At 36.8% G+C, this 20184-nt stretch overlaps 1 protein-coding gene across 6 annotated transcripts in view; it reads left to right on the top strand.

Moving 5' to 3' along the window:
- MTUS1 (microtubule associated scaffold protein 1) overlaps window positions 1-20184 on the top strand; it is a 141281-nt gene that overhangs the window by 98969 nt on the left and 22128 nt on the right. For 5 of the 6 annotated variants that reach the window (XM_019737997.3, XM_019737995.3, XM_088793339.1 and 2 more), the window contains 2 exons: window positions 8176-8390; window positions 16342-16408. In XM_019737997.3, the coding sequence (XP_019593556.3) occupies window positions 8176-8390; window positions 16342-16408 (282 nt within the window). Of the gene's footprint in view, window positions 1-8175; window positions 8391-15122; window positions 15332-16341; window positions 16409-20184 lie in introns of those variants that run through there. The other variant, XM_019738000.3, reaches the window with a different exon arrangement.

Raw genomic sequence — 20184 nt, forward strand, 5'->3', positions numbered from 1 at the left:
CTATTTTCATGCAAAAATGGAAAGTAAACCATACATTATAATTGGGATTTAGATTCAGTGTGGGAAGTACAGCAGTATTTTTCATTGGGAGAAATTGAAGGAATATGGCAAAATGCATACCTCTGACCCTTGGACAATGTAGAGGTTAGGGGTGCTGGCTCTCCACACCGTCGAAAATCTACATAGAACTTGTGACTCCCCCAAAATTTAACTACTAATAGCCTACTGTTGACTGGAAACCTTACCAATAACATAAACAGTCAGTTTACACATATTTTGTATGTTATATGTGTTATATGCTGTATTCTTAAGATAAAGTAAGCTAGAGAAAAGAATGTTAAAATCATAAGAGAAAATACATTTATATGTTGTACTGAATGTGTTTTTTGAAAAAAATCCACATGTAAGTGGACCTAGTTCAAATCAGTTCAAACCAGTGTGATCCAAGGATCAGTTGTATAGTGAATACTTCTTTAATTAGGACAGTGGAAATATTCTGGTTAATTGAGTTTTTGTTTAGAAGAGAGTCAGCCTATACATGAAATAATACAGATTATGGTTAGCTCTAATGCATGTCTTGAAGCTAAAAGTAATGTCTTATTAATAGTATATGCACATTACTGTTTTCTTGGGTAAAAAGACAACAGGTGTAGTTTTAAACGTAACTTATATTGAATATCATTTTTCTGTATTTGTCTTAGGTGATACTTTGGGTTATTTTAGCACACAAATGTCTTTTTTATAAACAGCAGTGATATAGCTCTGGGGACAATTAAGACCACTAGAATTTTCTTTTGGGTGTGATGCTTGCTTTTTTCCTATTGTTGCCTGGTAACCTGAGTTTTAGGCACCTCTCTTAAGCTTAAATTGCTTTTCCTTAACTGGTTAGAATTTTGTGAATGACATTTTACTGAACGTTTGTGTTATGGATATCCCTACCGTGTTTCCCCGAAAATAAGACCTAGCTGGACCATCAGCTCTAATGCATCTTTTGGAGCAAAAATTAATATAACACCCGGTCTTATTTTAATATAAGATCAGGTCTTATATAATATAATATATCGTATAATATATAATATAAGACCTGGTCTTGTTTTACTATAAGACCAGGTCTTATATAATACAATGCAATACAATACAATACAATACAATGTAATACAATACAATGCAATACAATGCAATGCAATGCAATGCAATGCAATACAATACAATACAATACAATACAATACAATATAATACAATACAATACAATACAATACAATACAATACAATACAATACAATACAATATAATACCGGGTCTTATATTAATTTTTGCTTTAAAAGACACATTAGAGCTGACGGTTTGGCTAGGTCTTATTTTCAGGGAAACACAATAGTGTTGAATGTTTTAATTGGCTACTTAAATTTTTGTTTTTACTGTAAGATAGTCTGTTGTCTTTAATATACAATAAGGAAATATTTTGACTTGCTTGGTTCATTCTGGGGATTTATCTCCCCCCTCCCCCATTCAGTTCCTCTGTCTGCATGTGCCTTGATTCAGCCATGCTGCTTTGCTGGGGACCATTTTTGACAAAGAACACATAATCGCAACATGGCTGCAATGGTTGGGGACACCATCTGTGGCTATAAAGTACCTACCCACAGGCATGGTTTCACTGGCACAATGATGATGTCACCTGAGTCTGACTAACTCAAGATGTAGAAGTCACAGAAGAGATGGCATTTAAGATTCTAAAACAGTAAATGCACTGGAGGTAGGCATGGCAAGCAGAAGGACTTTGTAGATTTTTTTGTTCTTGTTTTGGAATCAGTTCCCAGTGGTGACAGAATGTTAATCTTGGTACTCTGTCCTTCCATGTGTTAAATTAAAAAGAATACCTTGTTGGTGCATGCCATCAATACTGAAATAAAGAACACTGCTTCGTATAAGCAGGCTTTGTGATGCTGAACAAGTTTTTAGGCACCTATTTACTTTTTGGTTAAGTCAAAATGATCATTAAGACAACCCCCCAAAAAAAAAAAACACAAAAAAAAACAAGTCCACACGAAGGCTGGTATTTACTATGTTAGGGAATTTGTTTAATAATAAAGGGGAAAGGCCAGTACTGCAGGCTGCTTCTTATGAAACAGCACCTCGCTCACATCAGCAAGAAACTTGGTGGGTATATATTTTATCCCTCTCCTTGTGCTTCTGAGAAAAGACCGATCCAATTTATTCATGTACAGTGCGAACAAGTATAACAGAAGACACTTGTTTCATAATTTAAGTTGCAATGAAAATTCAGATTATTCCTCTATGAAAATTTGTTTTTAATGAAATTTTTGTTTGTTGGATGATTAGAATAAAAATGTTTTCATTCAGTATCTTTGGAATTTTTGATGCAGCAGGCCTAAAATTGCATCACTTGCAAATTTTTTGTTAAGTTCCATTTATATTGTATGCTCTTTTAGTCTTGAAACAAATTCATAAACAACATATTACCATAGAGTTTTAGATTATTTAGAATGCCAACTAATTGAGGGAGGTAATAACTTCTTAAAAATATTTCTGAATGTAATGAATTTCTATTTCCTTTGTAGTTAGTAGTCCATTTTAAGAACATGCAAAATCTGTTTTTTGTTTTTTTTTCCTGCCAGCTATATAGAGAATGTTTAAAGTCAAGTTTGGATTGTTTTTTGATTTTTTTTTAGGAAAAATTATGTAAGCGTAGTTATTCTGAAATAGAAGTTTTTAATATGAATATGCTTTTTAAATGCTTGGATGTCTTAAAGTTTGTCATCCCCCACCCCCGAAAATTGGCTTGGGTAATTTTTAAGCCTGAACATTGTGATTTGCTGAGCTTGAAATGTTCCATATTAAAGTAAATCCCATACCTACCTAAAAATAGAAAAATATTATATGTGGCTCCTAAATTATGATTATTAACTTCTAGAATCAACAAATAATGAAAGGAAAACAAAAATGGTTTATACAAATTTAAACTGATGATTATATGAACATATTGATGACATGAGTAGAAAGAACAAAAATAGCAAACTGTTATCCAACTGTTTTCAAGTGAGCAAGTAGATGTCTTTGATTCAGGACTTTTGTTTTCCTGATGCAGGTTTTAGTTTCATTAGAATGAATCCTGGGAAGGTCAGAACAGACAGGACAGTGGTAATTATCATGTTGGGAGACATCTGAATCTATGTAGACGTTAACATTTAATTTTTAGGTTTCCGATTAAATTGATTCTTTCAAATCAGAACATGTCCTGGTAATAGGTATAATAAACAAAACGTTTCATGCTTTTAAATATAGCTGCATTATCGTGATGATAATGTTGATAAATGGAATGTAAGGGCAAAGTTTGGTTCATGTTATGTTAATTTCCTATAAATAATGAACCCTGTAGGATTTAAGGGAAACTGTTGTGTTTTAGTATTATGAGATACCCTATTTATGAGCACAGGGGCTTTGAGCATCAATGGAGATTTTTGCACCATTCTGACCTTCAGTTGAGCCAGGAGTGATGAAGGAGGGAAGGATGCTTGAACTGGGTCATCTAACACGAGGTACAATTTTGTCTTTAGGGAGCACAGCATATGGAGTGGAAGACTGATTACCACTTGCTTTTCCAGCTCTAGGTAGTGGACAGTCTGTTAGCTTATTTGCTTTTCTATCAAATTTTGAAGATGTATATACTTATAATAATAATATGTCAATGTTTTCTTTTCTCCTTAAGTGTAAATCTATTCTGAGTATTCACATACAACAAAACCTGTATTATTTAGATCCCTGTCTAGATTCCCCAAGGAAGAAACATGGACTGACTATGTTTTGTTGATGACTGAGTATTAAATAAGGATTTTTAAATGCTTAGAATTCATTTTAACTACCTTTAAAAATAATATTAGATTTTAATTTTGAATAGGTACTATATTTACCCCATGGCTTTAAAAAGTATACAGAATACATCAGAATACCTTGTATCTGTCTTGTTCTTATTCCTCTTTCTGGAAAAGTAAACATTTTAAATACTTTTTGTATGTATTATGTGATAATTTTGTCCTGCATTTATAAGCAAAATGGAAACTTGCTCTTATAGTCCCATCCTTATTCATTGGGTCACATTATCTACATTGCTCTTTACTATGCTTTTTCTCATTTATCACAGAGAGCTTCCTGGTTCTATGTTACAGCTGTGGTATTTCACTACATACATGTACTATAATTTATTTAACCAGTCGTCTACTTATGGACATTCGGGATTTTTTTTTCATCTTTGCAAAACAAATTTGCAATGAAAACTCCTATCGATGTCATTTTACTCCCATGTAGGATTCATAAGAGGATAAATTCTTGCTTACCAGCTATGAATTCAACAGTTTGTGTTAGGGCATGTTAGAAGAGGCGTCTCAAAAAGTTTTGCTGTTCTCAAGCATCATTGTGAGTATATGAAATTATGCAGACAGACATGACCAGAATCATTTTAAATGTTTGACTGAGGTTCTCAGGGAGCATTGAAAACTGCATCATGATGTACAGATCTGCTGATTATGTCATTACCTGAAGCAGAGCAGTGTTTGTGCTCTCAGTGTGATGTTTGGGTTTTCATGGCTGGGCACTTAGGAGCTGATGCTGATAAATGGGGTTCCCCCACTCTGGGAATTCCTGTTCTCTGGCCATTAGGAAAGCCTGAGAGGAAAAGAGGATAATATATGGACAGCCTGGGTTTTACAGAAGCAGTCTCTCTCCTACTTGTTTAGTTAGGTGGAGTTAACACCCTCACTTAACGGCCACTGGAGGTGAAAAGGCAACCAGGCAAAGCGCCAGTGAAAAAGCAGCTAAGAACCAGGATGCTTGCATGACTGGAATGCAATCACAATTGGACAGTTGCTGTTTCCCAGGGTGTACCTTAGCAAAAATGACTTCAGTTCATTCTAGAGTGATCTTAGCAGCATTCTTAATGTATAGTCTTGGGTCCTAGAGAATTTTCTAAACTTTCAAAGAGCATATACACCCTTAAATATTTAACAGTTCCAAAATATGGAAATAGGACTTTTATAAGTACAAATGCCATTTTGTTACCAAAAGTTAAAACAATCAAAATATAAAGGAAATGTATAGTACACTACTCTCACTTGTGGACTTATGCCTTCAGCTGAGGACCTGACTCCTCAGCAATAAGCTTGTGAACAGCTTGTGCTGCTGTGCTGACATATCTGAAAAAAATTAAGAGTTTGTCTCAGGAATTTGAGCCACTGCAGTCTAAGAAAAGCCTTTAACATTTGTCAAATGAAAATGAAAAACATTAAAAAAAAAAAGTAATGATTTCAGAGGCCTAATAAGGAGTCAGCAAATCCAATTCATTTTCTAAAGACTTAAAAATTTATATCCACAGATTCTTAACGTGATGTAAGGATATTATTTTATTATCTACTTTATGTCCATTGAAAAACACTAGACTTAATTTCCTCAAAACAAGACATAGATAAGGCACTCTCCCTATCTTTAAAATAATGTTAGAAATGGAATTAGTGATTCAATGAGAAAAATAGATCAATCTAAAGGAAGGTATATTATGTACATAAAGTCAGGGAATTTATCCAAATAATATTAGTAGCAAAAAGTTTCAGTAGAATTGTAAGTTAAATTTCAAACATCTTGATAATACAGTGAAAAAAAACTTAGTTCACAAAGGAGCCAAATACTTAACTATTGCTTGACTTTGGTATAAGAGATAATTTGAATAAAAATACAAAATTTGGTGCTGTAAAGGGAGTATCTGTGTTCTGAACCTGTGTGAAAAATGTTTAATATATGAATTCATATTTAATTCAATATATTTTATTTTCTTACACGTTACCCTGCTAGAACCTGATTATATAATACTAAAATTCATCTGAAGACTAGGCAAGAATCTTAATGTTTTCTCCAAAAATGTTAATATGAAAGATTCATCTCTTAGATTTTGTGAATAATTATAACCTAACAGCTTTAAAACTCTGATAATGTGTTAAATTATAAAATTGATTAGCATGTGAATTCTAGAAACAGAATCAAATGTTAAGGATTCAAGACATGATGAACTCAAAGCAATTTATCAATAAATAAATGAATATTTCAAAAAGTATTGACAAGACATATAGCAGTGCCGTCAATCAGGAGAATGAGAATAAACTTATAGCTACATATGTTGCAGTGAATTCTAGATGGTCGAAGAGTTAAAAAAATTTTATTACTCATCTGTTTGTATAAAATAGATAAAACACTGAAAATAGATGTTTATATGTAGGCTGATTGAAATGAAGTGTACTCAGATAATGGACTTGAGCACTAAAGTAACACTTTGTCAAGATGGTTGCATAAATGTTTATTTTTAGTTATGAAATACGTTACATCTTCATACATCTCCACCACATCTCCACTTTCCAAAATGCACGGGAGTAGAGACTTGGCATTCAGGTTCTGACTTTGAATCTGTCCCATAGAAGCTGTCTCCACCTGGGCAAAGCCTTTCATATCCTTGAATCTCACCTTTCCTACTGAGGGTTACTGGGAGGATCAAAAGAGAGGAAAGTGAGATACTCTATGAACACTAAAACATTATGTAATTAGTATATGTTATATGACAAATATAATTTCTAAGAACATTTTAGGAAATGACATAAAATAAAGGAATACTAATCTCAGCTATTTTGACAAATTGTAAAAAACTTAGATTATTTTTTATTAATAATAGTGACTGTGAAGTTATTATTCCCCCTTCAGGACTTCAATATTATGACTGTTAGTTACTTTCTCCATCTGCTATGGAATTGCCAATTATTGATAAGCAACTATTAATGATTACTAATAAAGAATAATGGATAAGCACTTCCCCCTGTTTTCCAGTATTTTTAAAACAATAGATATTTTAGTCAGTTTAGAATTTAGAATTATCATGTATTGATACAAATACGAGTTGTTTAACCAGGGAAAGCAACCATCGAAAATAAAAGCCTTTTTCTGTTTCTAACTTAAAGAGTATATTGTGTGTATTTTGCCATTGGTTCTTGGAACATGAATACTGAAGGTTCTTTGTTTATTTTCCTTCAAGAAATCACTGTAATTTTCCTTTTCTTGAAATAGTAAAGAAAATAATTACTGTTTATAAGATTGTCTTAGGTTTGTTTGTTACCACAGAATGTGGATGTCATAGGGAATGCTTCTGAGAATAAGGAAACATTTGGGTATTTTATTAGTTTCTTATGTCTTTTTTTTTTTTTTCAGATTTAGATTTGTTTTGATTATTTGGCCTACTTATTTCAGGAAGCTAAGCAGCTTGTTTCCTGTTTTTCCAATTGTGTTTGATATTTAAAGTGACTTAGACATTTGGAATGGTTCCAAAACTGAACAGTTTTTCATTTAATATAAAGTAGAGTAATTCCCAGGGCATCTTGGCAAAGAAAGAGAATAATTACTTGGCCCGGCATCTCAGATGGATTTGAGTATTGGCATGTGCTTTTAAAAAAATATTTAAGCCATTATTACTACTTGGAGAGGGGAAAAACCAGCAAAGCTTGTGTTGGATAGAAAATGGAGTAGTATAGTCAAGAGTATAGTACTCTTTAACTTAAAAATGGGAAAAATGTGAGTAGATTTTCAGTGTACATGATGATTTATTAGAAATTAGGAAATAACTTGTCTGCAGTATAAATCTTTGTAATGACCAGGATGTCAGCAGGCAAAGGATGGAAGGTTCATAAAAAATGTGGAGGAGGAGGGAAAAGCATTTTAAGTCTGATAATTTGTGTTTTTCTTTCAGCATAAATGACCAGAGTATAGAGTCAGGGTACTTGTGACAGTCAGATTTCTGTACCAATTTACCTGGAAAATTAGAAACTATGAAATCCATATGAGTTTGCACACAATTTTCCTCTTTATGGATTGATAAATCTATTTGTTTCACGTACATAATTCTTTGCCCTATAGAAATCTTTTAAAAACAGAATTTAAAGCCCTTGTCTGTGTTTATGAATTCCAGATATTTAGATATTTGATTAATTCCAGCTCTCATCCATATGCTTTCCTTATGTAAACATAAATGCATTTCTGTGGCTTATCTAGTTGTATTTGAATTCATATGGTGGTTATAATCAAAATCAAAATCATATATTTTACTACCAATTATTAATCCCTTTTGCAGTTGAAAAGGGCAGGCAAAAGAATCCCAGAAGTTTATGTATCCAGACACAGACGTCTCCAGATGTGCTGTCCTCTGAAAAAACACTTGAGTTGGCTCAATATAAAGCAAAATGTGAAAACCAAAGTGGATTTATCCTACAGCTCAAGCAGCTTCTTTCCTGTGGTAATATCAAGTTTGAAGCATTAACAGTTGTGATTCAGCATCTACTGTCTGAGGTAAGGATGTGTCCCCTCTAACCAGTGTTTCTCACTGAGGTGCAGGGCAGGGACTGAAGTGGGGCAATGCTCATGCTCTTATCTTGTGAAAATCTTTAAATCAATAATTGGTAAGATCAGATACAATTCATCTAGTTATGCTTTGTCAACTCACTTGATACCCAAGTCATTCTGTAGAAATTTGGGATGGAAACATTTCTAGTAGGTACTTACTTTACTTCTCTAGAGTCTCTTAGACCAACATTAACAAAAAGATAATTGCCTGTTATACTTCTATGCACCTCCCGACTATATTAGCATTAATATTTTCTAACTTAATTTTTTTTGTCTAACTCTAGCTTTCCATATCACCGTTTAACACTTTGTTAAATGAGGTTGATTATATTTATGGGTCAAAGAACATTTTTGAGGTAACTCCCAGTATGGTCCGGGGACTCTTGAGAATTTCCATCCATTTCTAAAATAGTTTGTGGTACAACAACAGCAAAACAGATTTTCTTACTTACTTTTCCCCTGGTATGTTACAAGGATGTCCGTTCAGGACTAGTTAAAATTATTTGAGAAAACTGCGTTTCTATGAACATATGCTTTTGGCATAGCAACAAAAACTCTTATCTAGAGGGAGACACTGGGGTGAGAATGTAACTTGAGCTCTTTAGATATATTTTTAATCACAATTTTATTTATTTTTAATTTTTTAATTTTTTATTGGAGAGTAGTGTGTTCTTCCAGGACTTTTTTCTAAGTCAAGTTGTTGTCCTTTCAGTCTTAGTTGTGGAGGGTGCTGTTCAGCTTCAAGTTGTTGTCCTTTCAGTCTTAGCTGTGGAGGGCAAAGCTCAGCTCCAGGTCCAGTTGCCCATTGCTAGTTGCAGGGGGTGCAGCCCACCATCCCTTGAGGGAGTCAAACCGGCAACCTTCTGGTTGAGAGGACGTGCTCCAACCAACTGAGCCATCCGGGAGGCAGCTCAGCTCAAGGTGCCGTGTTCAATCTTAGTTGCAGGGGATGCCGCCCACCATCCCTTGTGGGACTCGAGGAATTGAACTGGCAACCTGTGGTTGAGAGCCCACTGGCCCATGTGGGAATTGAACCGGCAGCCTTCAGAGTTAGGAACATGGAGCTCTAACTGCCTGAAACACCGAGCCGGCCCCTTTTAACCACAATTTTAAAGATGGGTGTACATGAAATCTCAAGAACAAAACTGATCAGTTTGCTTGTGCTGTAGTTCAGTTTGATCTAGCAAACCTCCATTTATCTCCTCCAGAGGTGACTGTGATGTGATTGCCTGTATGAGGCAGGGGAGACAGAGGTGAAAAAGACTTGGTCTGTCCCTTGACAAGCTAGCCAGCTAGTGGACAGTTTGGATCTGTATTGATGAACATTTTACAGGTTTATCCAAATATATTTTTTTGAGGAGGTGGAGACATTTTCCTAGTTTTTAAATTACATCACACGTGTAGTATTTTTATTTTTTCTTTACTATGTAAGGAAGGAATTCTAGAGGTGGCTTATAAAACCAAGTCAGCTAAATTGGAAACCACATAGTAGCAAATTTAGGGAACAAATAGTTTGTCTATTTAGTTACAAACCGATTATTCCTTTTGTTATGTGTAGTCTAAAGACCTGTGTTCAACTTTTTTTCTCTCCTTTATCTCCCACATGAAATCGCTCATTACATTCTGTGAATTCTCATCCCACAGTGTTTCTCCCCTTCATGCCCTCTTTTCCATTCCTACTTGCCAGCCTTATTCAGACCCTGGATAACTGTCCGCTAGATTATGATAATAACTTCCTAACCAATCTTCAGGTTTGCACTCTCTCCCCTAATAATCCACCCCAAGCACTGCTGACAGATGCATCTTTCCAAAGTGTTGCACTGTACTGCTTAAAACCTTCAGTGGTTTTTGATGGTGTACAGCCGATTTGTCCCATGGGGTAGTCTCTAGCCGTACGAGGCTATTGAGCACTTAGCGTGGAGCCAGGCTGAATTGAGACATGCAGTACATGTAAAATACACATGGATTTGGATAACAGTATGGAAAAAAAGATGTAAAATATCTTGTTAATAATTTTCTATTGACTATATGTTGATAATACTTTGGATATACTGGGTTAAATAAAATACATTATTAAACTATTTAAATGTGGCTTCTAGGAAATTAAAATCACATATATGGCTCACATTATGTTTCTTTTGGATGACTCTGGTATGGAACTTGGAATATGAGGCTCTCTCTAACTTGGCACCAACTGCTCATTTTCACCTTACTCTCACTGCCTGATGCTCTAGCTGTATATCTAGGGAGGTAGAGGATAAGCGAGAATGATTTATCATTTGTTGAATATTTCTAAGTACCAGACAGTCTTACATATTAAATCCTCTCCAAAACACAAGTTGGGATTTACAAATAAGAAAATTGCGGCACAGAGCTGTCAAGAAACTTGACTGTCATCAGCCAGTTAGTAAGAGGAGGATCAGGACTTACACCCAGGTCTAGGGACTATGAACTCCTATACACTTCCTGTGCTTTTCCATCCTTTGTTCAAATACATTACTGGGCTACCACCCTTCCCCCTGATACATACATGTTCAGATCTTTCTTACAGGAGCATCAATCACTACCTGCATTTGATTTCCATGGATTCATTATACAAACAGCCAATTAAATAGATCAGGCAGCTCTGCCTTGTATTCCCCTCACTGAGCAAAGGCATAGAAGTGAAAGACTGGAGTCAGCCCTTCCTTTAGCTGTATTCTCAGTTCCGAAATACCTCCTGAGCATGTAACTTCTACACTCTGTGTGATCTTAGTGTTTAAAGATACTTTCTTTCCATGTGACCTGACTTCTAAACACAAGCCAAAGATACTTTATCAGGTGCTCAGTTGGAGAAAGAGTAGTTCTGCCACTAGAGAGAAAACCTCACAGAACCCGACATACTGAGAGATGCTTCGTCAGTCCACAGCAGGGCAAACTCTTAAGAGTTTCAGGGATACTTTTACTGTATGTAAATTTCATCTTACACCTAATTACCTCCTAATGCCCATATTACTGTGATGCCACTGAATTTCTGAAAAAATTCAACTCAAAAACTCTCTTTTATGAAGACTTTCCTGGTCCTTCTAGCTCTATGTTCTATTTAACCTGTGGATTCTAGGAGCATTTACATTTCTCTGTCAGTTTCTACATTATGTTGTAGGTAACAATTTAGCACTAATTTTTGCTTTCTAAGATGGGAAACTCACTGAGAGCAGGAACTGTGTCTAGTTCTTTCTTAGGAAGCCACCTCAACAGCTATGACACTGCCTTATACATAATAGGACACACAGTGTATATCTATCTGAATGAACAAATGGATGAATAGAGAGGATGGAATTCCAGATGAGAGTTGAACATATAAAGTCTTTATGTAAATGTTCTTTGTTCTTTGCTAGCTCTTTATAATCAATCAGCAAATATTTATGGATTGCCTAATGTATACAGGGCACTGTTATAAAATAATTGGAAAGGAAAGACATAATCAGGGGAATAGTTAAGCAATTTCTTCAAAATGATTTTCTCTTAAGCCTCCATCACATAAAGTGATTAATTGATTGATAGAAATGTAGCTATGTAGATGTAGACTTTAGATGTAGATTGATCTATATATACGTATATATCTTGTTAACTTTTACGAAATGGTTTTGGAGCTTTAGATTATGAGTAAAAATGGTTGATTAATAGGGAATACTGAAACTACCACTTATCCTTTTATTACAAGTCTATTTAATAACTACAACTTTTCCACTTGCGTAGCAGACAAAATTCATTTATTATATAGCAGAAGTTCTAATAAATGTCTCATGAATCTGGAAACTAATACCATACTTTGTTTCTCAAAGGACACACTGTTGTTTTAATTTGTTGTAATTCTTGGTTTATCCTTGCATAGTTGTGCAGTATTCTGTATAGACTGCCAAAGTGAGGGCCAGTGTTGATGGTGGTAATTCATATTTCTTCATAAAAGGGTCAATGGGTAAGTTTTTAGGTAAGCCTAAACAGGACCTAGGTAACCCCCCCGCAAAACCTCTGACTTATTATCCAGTATACCTCCAATTCTATTTTTGCAAGAGGAAGCTAACCTAAAGCAGCACCTAAACAAATGAATTTTGAGTGACACTAGCAGTTTAATATAAGTAAAACTGTCTGAGAACAAAAACAGTGGACACAATTTACTGTGTGGGCTTTGGGGAGGAGGTCAAACATGGCACCCCATCTGAGCCATCTGATGTGGCTCTTTTCTGCAAACGCCTGTGATGTCAATACTTCTTAGTAGCCTGGAAAATCAGGCCCACTGATGGGACGGCAGCCAGAGACTAAGTGCCTGTGTCTCAGGGACTCCTAATTAAATTATGGTGAATCCAATTTTTTTCTTGGAGCACTTCATAAACTTAATGTATGAGTATAAAGCATTTTTCTTTCCAGAGTCCCACTTCCCTCTTTTTTCACATTGTGTGGAATTCTGAGTGTTACAATACAAAGAGAATTAAATAACCTTCTTTTCTGGACTCTAGCTTAATATCTAAGACAGAAACATTGGCATAGGAGCAGCTGTATAAAAAGAAATAGGCGAGCAGTATCAAGTGACAAAACACATTTTATCATCTATAAGTAAAGGGTAAATATCTTAAAGGGCAAGCAACCAGGAGGAGAGTGGGCAGAAACTAACAGTATATGTTTATTATGGATTGGGTACTGTGGTCTGCATTTTATATACAATCATGTTTAAAGCCCTTGGTTTTTCCATTATCCTGTACTGCTTCCCCTCAGATGAGGTCATCGGCTTTGAGACATAACCAAAGAATTGGACCTGGGTGTTTTAGTTCTGCCTAGGTTCCAAAACTTCCCAAAGACAAGGACCATGTCTTAAATTTCTCTCATATTTTCCCCAGCATCTGGAATGGTGCTTGGTTAATTGGTGTTGAGTAATAATTTGCCAACCAATTCAGAAGGATTAATGCCCTGTCTGGATATTTGGGGAGGAGGGTGGTGTCTATGATAGACATTTAGCATTCCCTGAAGGCTTACATAATGGGTCAGGTATAGCAGACCGGGCATTTCAGAGTGGAGGGGGGACATGTGTGCCGAGTGCGACTTGGACAGAAAAGGAGTCAGGGATCTAAACAGAAGCTAGATGATTGAGGTTCATAGAACTAAGGTGATATTTATTTTTTTATGCATTCAATGGAAGACTCTTTTTGAGCAACGACGTTTATATACCCAGAGAATATGGGATAATAATCTAGCAGCCTTCTGGACTTTCAGCAGTCCAGGAATGGGTTGGTGAGGATCAGGACTGGATGGAGGTAGTACTAATAGAAAAACAGTAAGGGAGTCAAGACACATCAGGAAGGAAAAACTGACAAGCTTTGGCACAACCCGTTTGGACAAAGAAGAGTCAGTGATGATCTCACCGTTTTCCTGTTACTGTTACTTGGATTGACAGAGGTTGAAAGATACTAATGGCTTCTGGGCATTGAGGATAGGAGGGTTGAGTGCAGTAGAATTGGGAGAAATGTCCACGTGGGTACTGAAATGCCTTGTCCCAAAAATCCCGTAATAAGCAAAAGGGTCATCTGGTATATATTTGTAGTAAGACATAAAAGTTTTCACAAAATGACTCCTGGAAATTATACACCAACTTAATTTTTTATGGAAATTTGGAAAGTGATTTAACTTCTTGTCAGCTTTTCCTTCTATTTGCAGTTTAGTTACCACTGGAAACAGTGAAGTATAATAAGCCAGTTCACTGAATGTGTTGCAGGATTGCTTGTGGGTATCTAGTAAAGCTATCTTCTGGTTTTCTTGTCACTTGAGTGACGAAACTTGCTGATACTTACTTGAACTAGAATACTAAGCAAACAAAATTAAGGTGTACATTTATGAGATTAAGATAAGTATATATTATATGTATTTTTAAAATTTTCTTCCAATTTTATCCGGGTTGATTTTCCTCAGACTTTAATTTCTACATTAGAAAACCCATTTACTTGCTCATTTTAAAAACCTGGACTAACTGATCTGTGATTTCAGAACAACTTAAACTGCGTTTTAAAAAATCAAGCATTCAAAATACCATCAAGGCCAAAATGTCTCAATGAGAAAGTGTTTCTTAAATTCCAGTCACTAAAACAGTGCTAGTGTGTCATTAACTTCCTTAGCTCCTTAGTGAGAGACTACTACAAAGGAAAAAATAAAAGTTATAAAATATATCTAATCTCCAACTCTCAAATCAGCATTTCACACTTTTTCTTAAAACACCAGTGGACCATGTTGCAAGCATTCAAATTAAATTTTGCGGAAAACACCATTTTTAATGTCATTTTTAATTCGAAGTTACAATACACCCACTTTCATTTATTCACCTAGTTCGTAAGCTCATTGGTGTACTGGTTTTGGAGACCAAGTTTCCTTTTTCTATTAGTAAGTGTGGTACTCCAATGACCTCAATTAGAGAAGGGAATAAAAAGGCTCACAAATCTTAAAATAACTCCATTATCTACGCAGAGAAGGCCAGTTTTTCTTTCCCCTGTACTAGCTGATATTTAAGTAAGTGGCAATCGATCAGTCTAATGTCTGGCTCTCGTTTTTCATAAATGAAGGGCTGTGGCTTTAAGTAATCGCAGTCTGCCTGTGCCAAAGGCAGAAGCTGCAGCATCAGCTTCTGTGAGGAGAGGCGGCTGAGGCATACAGTAACCTGCAGGATGTGAAGTAAGGCTAACCCAGGACCAATGGCGCGCCTCCTGGTAGAGCTTTGAATGTAGACAGACCGACTGGTGGGTGGCGTGGCCACCTGTGCACTTCTTGGACAGTGCAGGGGGTGGGGGGGAGTTGGAGACAGAAGCTGGAAAATGGGCTGCTCCAGCAGCAAAATGTGCCTCTATTCTCCATGTGCAGCAACAAGGGTAATTAGTATTTGTTTGTAGTGCTTTTCTGGAAGAAGGTCAGGCACTAAGGCAGAGGTTGTTTGGAATCAGGGGGAAATGCTCTGGATGACAAGCAACTTTTGCCTGCAAAGGCTGGGTCTCGTGATCTCTGCAACACTGTGACAAGATGCGGTGAGAGAGCTCCGTGTTGGGTGATCCTAGTGAGGGCATTTTCAGAGGGCTTTGAATTCTGCCTTTTCCTTCCTTCCACCCTGTGGTAGGGACTCTGCCTTGTAGAAGCGGTCTCTAATTGCCCTGTTTGTGTGATTATGTGTATATGTGTATGCTCTGCGTTAGTTGCTGGTCACTTGGAAATTGTTCTTTTTTTTCTGTGTGTATTTTTTTTTACAAGATTGATAATGGCTTTTTAAATACTGAAACAGCTGCCTGGTTTTCTTTGATTCATTTCTCTAACACCTACTTAGAATTATAGCTAATCCAAAACATTATAATCCTGAGAAAATAATGTGTACAATTAATTTTGTCTTTCAAGCATTATTTTTTCGCCCTAGTTTTATAACAAACTTTGTGTCTTTCTTTTAGAAGTAAAGGATTGTAACAAAACTTTTTTTTTTGCCAATATAGAACAAAGTGCATATGTTTAGAACATTAAATATTTACCTTAAACTGATTAGGTCTTTATTGCCCTTGGAGGAGGAGAAAGAATGGCATCTTAATACTGTATGTGTTAGCAAAAAGGTTCTATGGCTGCAATGAAGCATGGCTCAAAGTAAATATTTTTAAACGGGCCATTCAGTGCCTCGGATGAAAGTTTTGTAAGGAGCTGAGAAAATACAGATGTTTGAAACAGAAATTTCCTTAACAACTAAGGGATATCTGTGTTTTTGAACAACACAAACTGTTAGCCTAAATGATTCGTATCTTGGTTTCTCGATTCTCAGTCTCGTTTTCCTAGTGATAACAAATGTGTGACTTACTGAAAGGGACCCTCTTTAAAACATTAGTAATTTGATGTGTGTTTTCCGCAGCAGGAGGAAGCACTGAAACAACACAAAACCCTATCTCAAGAACTTGTTAACCTCCGGGGAGAGCTAGGTAAGTGCTTTTTTTTTTGTTAAGTTTTATGGGGTGAGGGGCAAATTGGACAGTTTGGTTTGCCTCTGCAGTGTGGCTGGGGTTGCATGCTGGCATTTCTTAGCTGTCACACGCTGGTATCTGTGCAAACACTATCGACATTTCTTTTAAATCTTGGCAGCTTGACCTCAAGTTCACAGAATTCCTGGCACTGATCTGACTAAAGCCTAGCAGAGCTTCTGATGACCAAAACATTTCTCTTCCTGAAGAGAGGGACGGAATGATTTTTGTAATTGTGTGGATTCCTGTTAAATAATTCAGTCATATGTTTTTTCTAAACCACTTTTCATATTCAAGAGTGTTTTGAAAATTCCCTTGCCGTTAACAATAATTACATTGCACTGCCTCAGGGGTGGTTTGTGAGTAGTGAGTATAAAGTTAGAAGGATGCTGCATACACGGGTGGCCTGTCTGAAGAAGGCTCATTCTGTGCTCATTTTATATTTAAATGGGGCTGATGGTGAATCAGGACCGAGTTCCACAGGAAGCCATGTGTCTCTCCTGTCTGTAGCTGTCCACCCAGTGCTGCTGTTTCAGGCTGAACTCTGTTTTAGTTCTTGTCTCTCCTGGAAGAGGCCTCAGGATTTGTGCAGCAGAGACAATGCAGCCTTCCCTAGATCAGCTACTGTGTTGGGGTGCACTGACTACCTTGGGGTCCCCTGTCTGCTGTAGGCACCTCAGCCCTAGAGAACCAGCTTTTGCTTTAGCTTCCGCCAGGCCTGGAGTGGTTCACTGAAAGGCTTAATTCCTTACCTGGTTTTCTTCGTATGCTGACAGTCTCTCCATAAAGTGCATGGAGGTATGTGTATAAATAATACAAAGACAACAACAGAGACAAAGATTGTGCTCATCTAGTTCTATCTTTGGATAAGACCAGAGTTTAAACATTGTCAGTATAAGGTGCTGAACTTGAACAGCCTTTTTTCCCCAGGGCAAAGATCAAACAGCACTAAGTGTGGGGCCAAGACTTCTCTCTGTGTTCCTCTTTTCTTTTCACCTCTCACTGGAGAGCAGCCCCAAACTCCTGGCGAAGCCTCCAGATTCCCAATACCTAGCCAGGGCATCTTTTTCTCCTGAGCTTATTTTAGGCTCTACAAATGAAGGACTCTGTAAGGAACAGTAATTTTAAGACAGATGGAACTTCGGGACCTCAAAGACTTGAGAGTTCTAGGGAAATAGTTCAAGGAAACCACAGCTAAGAAACAGCTCTCAGAGACTTTTAAGGCTTTCTGCCATGTTACTTAACTAGACTACTGTCCTTTTGATTACACAAATGACCAACTTAATTTGCTTTTGTCTGTGCCTTAAGTAATATGTAATGGATATAGAGGAAGGAGATCAGGCAAGAGGCCTTTTTTGTGTGTTTCAGAGTTCATTATAATCCAGTGGAGGTGGAGATGAGCCTACCCGGTGGTTCAGGTTTCAGCTTCTCCCCAAGACAAGGCTGAAACGCCAACGGAACACTGTTCTCATTCACTCTGCTTGAATTGGGGATCCTCTTTTTACCTTTTAGTGGCTAGCACAATTAAGTGATTTAAATTGGGACCCAGGTACTCAGCACCTCCAGTTGGTCACATAGCCTGACAGGAAATAGCCTTAAGAGTTTGTACCCACTCTCACCTTTCCATCTGTGATAAGAAGAGTGTGTTCTGGTGTGCTTTTTCTGCTGTTATCACAGTGTCAGGATGCAGTCAATGGTTGGCCTGTCCATATCATTTGGTCATCCAAGGCTAGACTCTTAGGGAATGTGTCATTACTGCTCTTGAATCAGGTCCAGTTGCTCAAGTAACAGCGTAAAGCATATTGGGAAGGGTTTTGGTTCTGTGAGGGGACAGAATAGAGGCCTTTAAATAGTTCTTCTGAAGAGACAGTCCAGGAAGAACGCTCTCAAAGCTGCCAGTTTGATTGTTTGCAGCACGAGCTGAGGTGGAAAAAAAAGAAACAACAAAAATAACCAAAATAAAAAACAGGTTTCCATAGCAAAGTTGAAAACTCCGTTTTAAAATCTGAGGCAGGTATGCAAAGTGATTAGATAATTGTCACATACTGTCCAGGTTCAAATCTTTGATAGCTGGGTGACTTCTGTCTATTTCATTCCCTGTACAATGGCAGTCATAATTGTCTGCCTCAAAGGGTGGTTGTAAGGATTACATGAGGTAACACACTGTAAAGCGTCTAGCACCAAGTTTTAACTGCTATTAAATTGTAGGTATTATGGGAAATGGGGCTCAAATATATGGTAATGGAAGGAGAACCGACTCTGGGTGGTGAACACACAGTGCAACATGTAGATAATGTATTATAGAATTGCACACTTGAAACCTATATAATTTTACTAACCAATGTCACCCCAATAAATTTAATAAAAATTTTAAAAGAACTTAATTATTAAAAAAAAAAGATGCATGCAATTTGCAGCTGTGTAGTAATTAACCACATTTGGTGCTTTGTGAGGGCATAGACTATACTGTAGAAAGGAATACTAATTAGACGAAATATTAATAGAAATCTCTCAGGACTGGCTGGTTTTACTCTTCTCACTCAAATGGAAGCGAGATGTGATCGAGCTCCACCGGATACAGTGGAAGTGTTTGGGGTGTGGAGTCCAGAATCTAGGTTTTTGTCCATCCACTCCTAGTTACAAGTTACCTAATTTCTTTGAATAGTTTCCTCCCTGGTGATGTGAAATTAATAACGTATTTTGCTGGGCTCTTGGGTAGCTTGAATTAAATGGTAACATATATGAAGCAACTGGCATAGCACCTGGCAAGTCAAGAGAGCTGCCCCCATCACCATCATTTAAGTACCCACCTTTTCCCTGTAAAATAATGGGGGACCATTGGTGTCACTGTCACTCTCCCCTTGGGTCATTTTTCTTGACTTTCTCTATAAAAATTGAGGCAGTGTTCCCAAACTATGAAGAACTACAAAGAATGAAGGACAGGTCATAACGCAGGAGCGCTGAATCCCAAACAGAGTCTGCACTCCTGAGCTTCAGAACCTAACTGCCTCCAGTTGTGCCTTCCATTGACCGACTTTTCCGTTGTTACCGCTCTGGTTACACTGACAAGAGTTTTGTCCTGGCAAGGTAACCCAACTTACCTCCTGTGCAACCTGCATCTTTCTTGAGCCACACCCTCTTCATGAAAGACTTCATTTTCTTTAAAAACCCCTTCTCTGTTCTCTTAGAACAAGCCATGAGGCTCCCTTTGCTCCAGTGAGCCCTTGATTCTTCACATATTTATTATATCTTGTGGTTTCCTATTGTCTGCAGACAGTCAACTCCTTAATTACAGACATTCTTTCCTGCTTCCTGTGAAAAATATATATAAGATGCTTTCCATTTTTATGGGTAATTGGTAAATATTTATGGGCATTCGAGGTTTTAAAGTCCCTTTTTATTTAAGAACCATGTGAAAATTAGAGAAAATTGTGAAGTGAGAGGAACATAGCCCATAGCTCCGCTATCCTGATATAACTTTTATTTTTGTATATTCTGTTGTCTTTGTTTATGTGAATATATACAACTTTGAACTCCGATTTTTTTATTAAGATATAATTTACATACAGTGGGATGCTTAGTATTCCATCTGTTTTGACAAACACATACACTCATGTAACCTACACCTTTATCAAGGTATAGTTCTGTCATCCCAGAAAATTCCCTCATACCCTATTCCAGTAGACCCTTCTTCCCCTAGAAGTAAACACTGATCTTACTTTTATCACCATAGGTTA

The sequence above is a fragment of the Rhinolophus sinicus genome, chromosome 16, assembly GCF_057876585.1.
Source record: "Rhinolophus sinicus isolate RSI-liver-muscle chromosome 16, RSI-T2T, whole genome shotgun sequence".
NCBI classification, from domain to species: domain Eukaryota; kingdom Metazoa; phylum Chordata; class Mammalia; order Chiroptera; family Rhinolophidae; genus Rhinolophus; species Rhinolophus sinicus.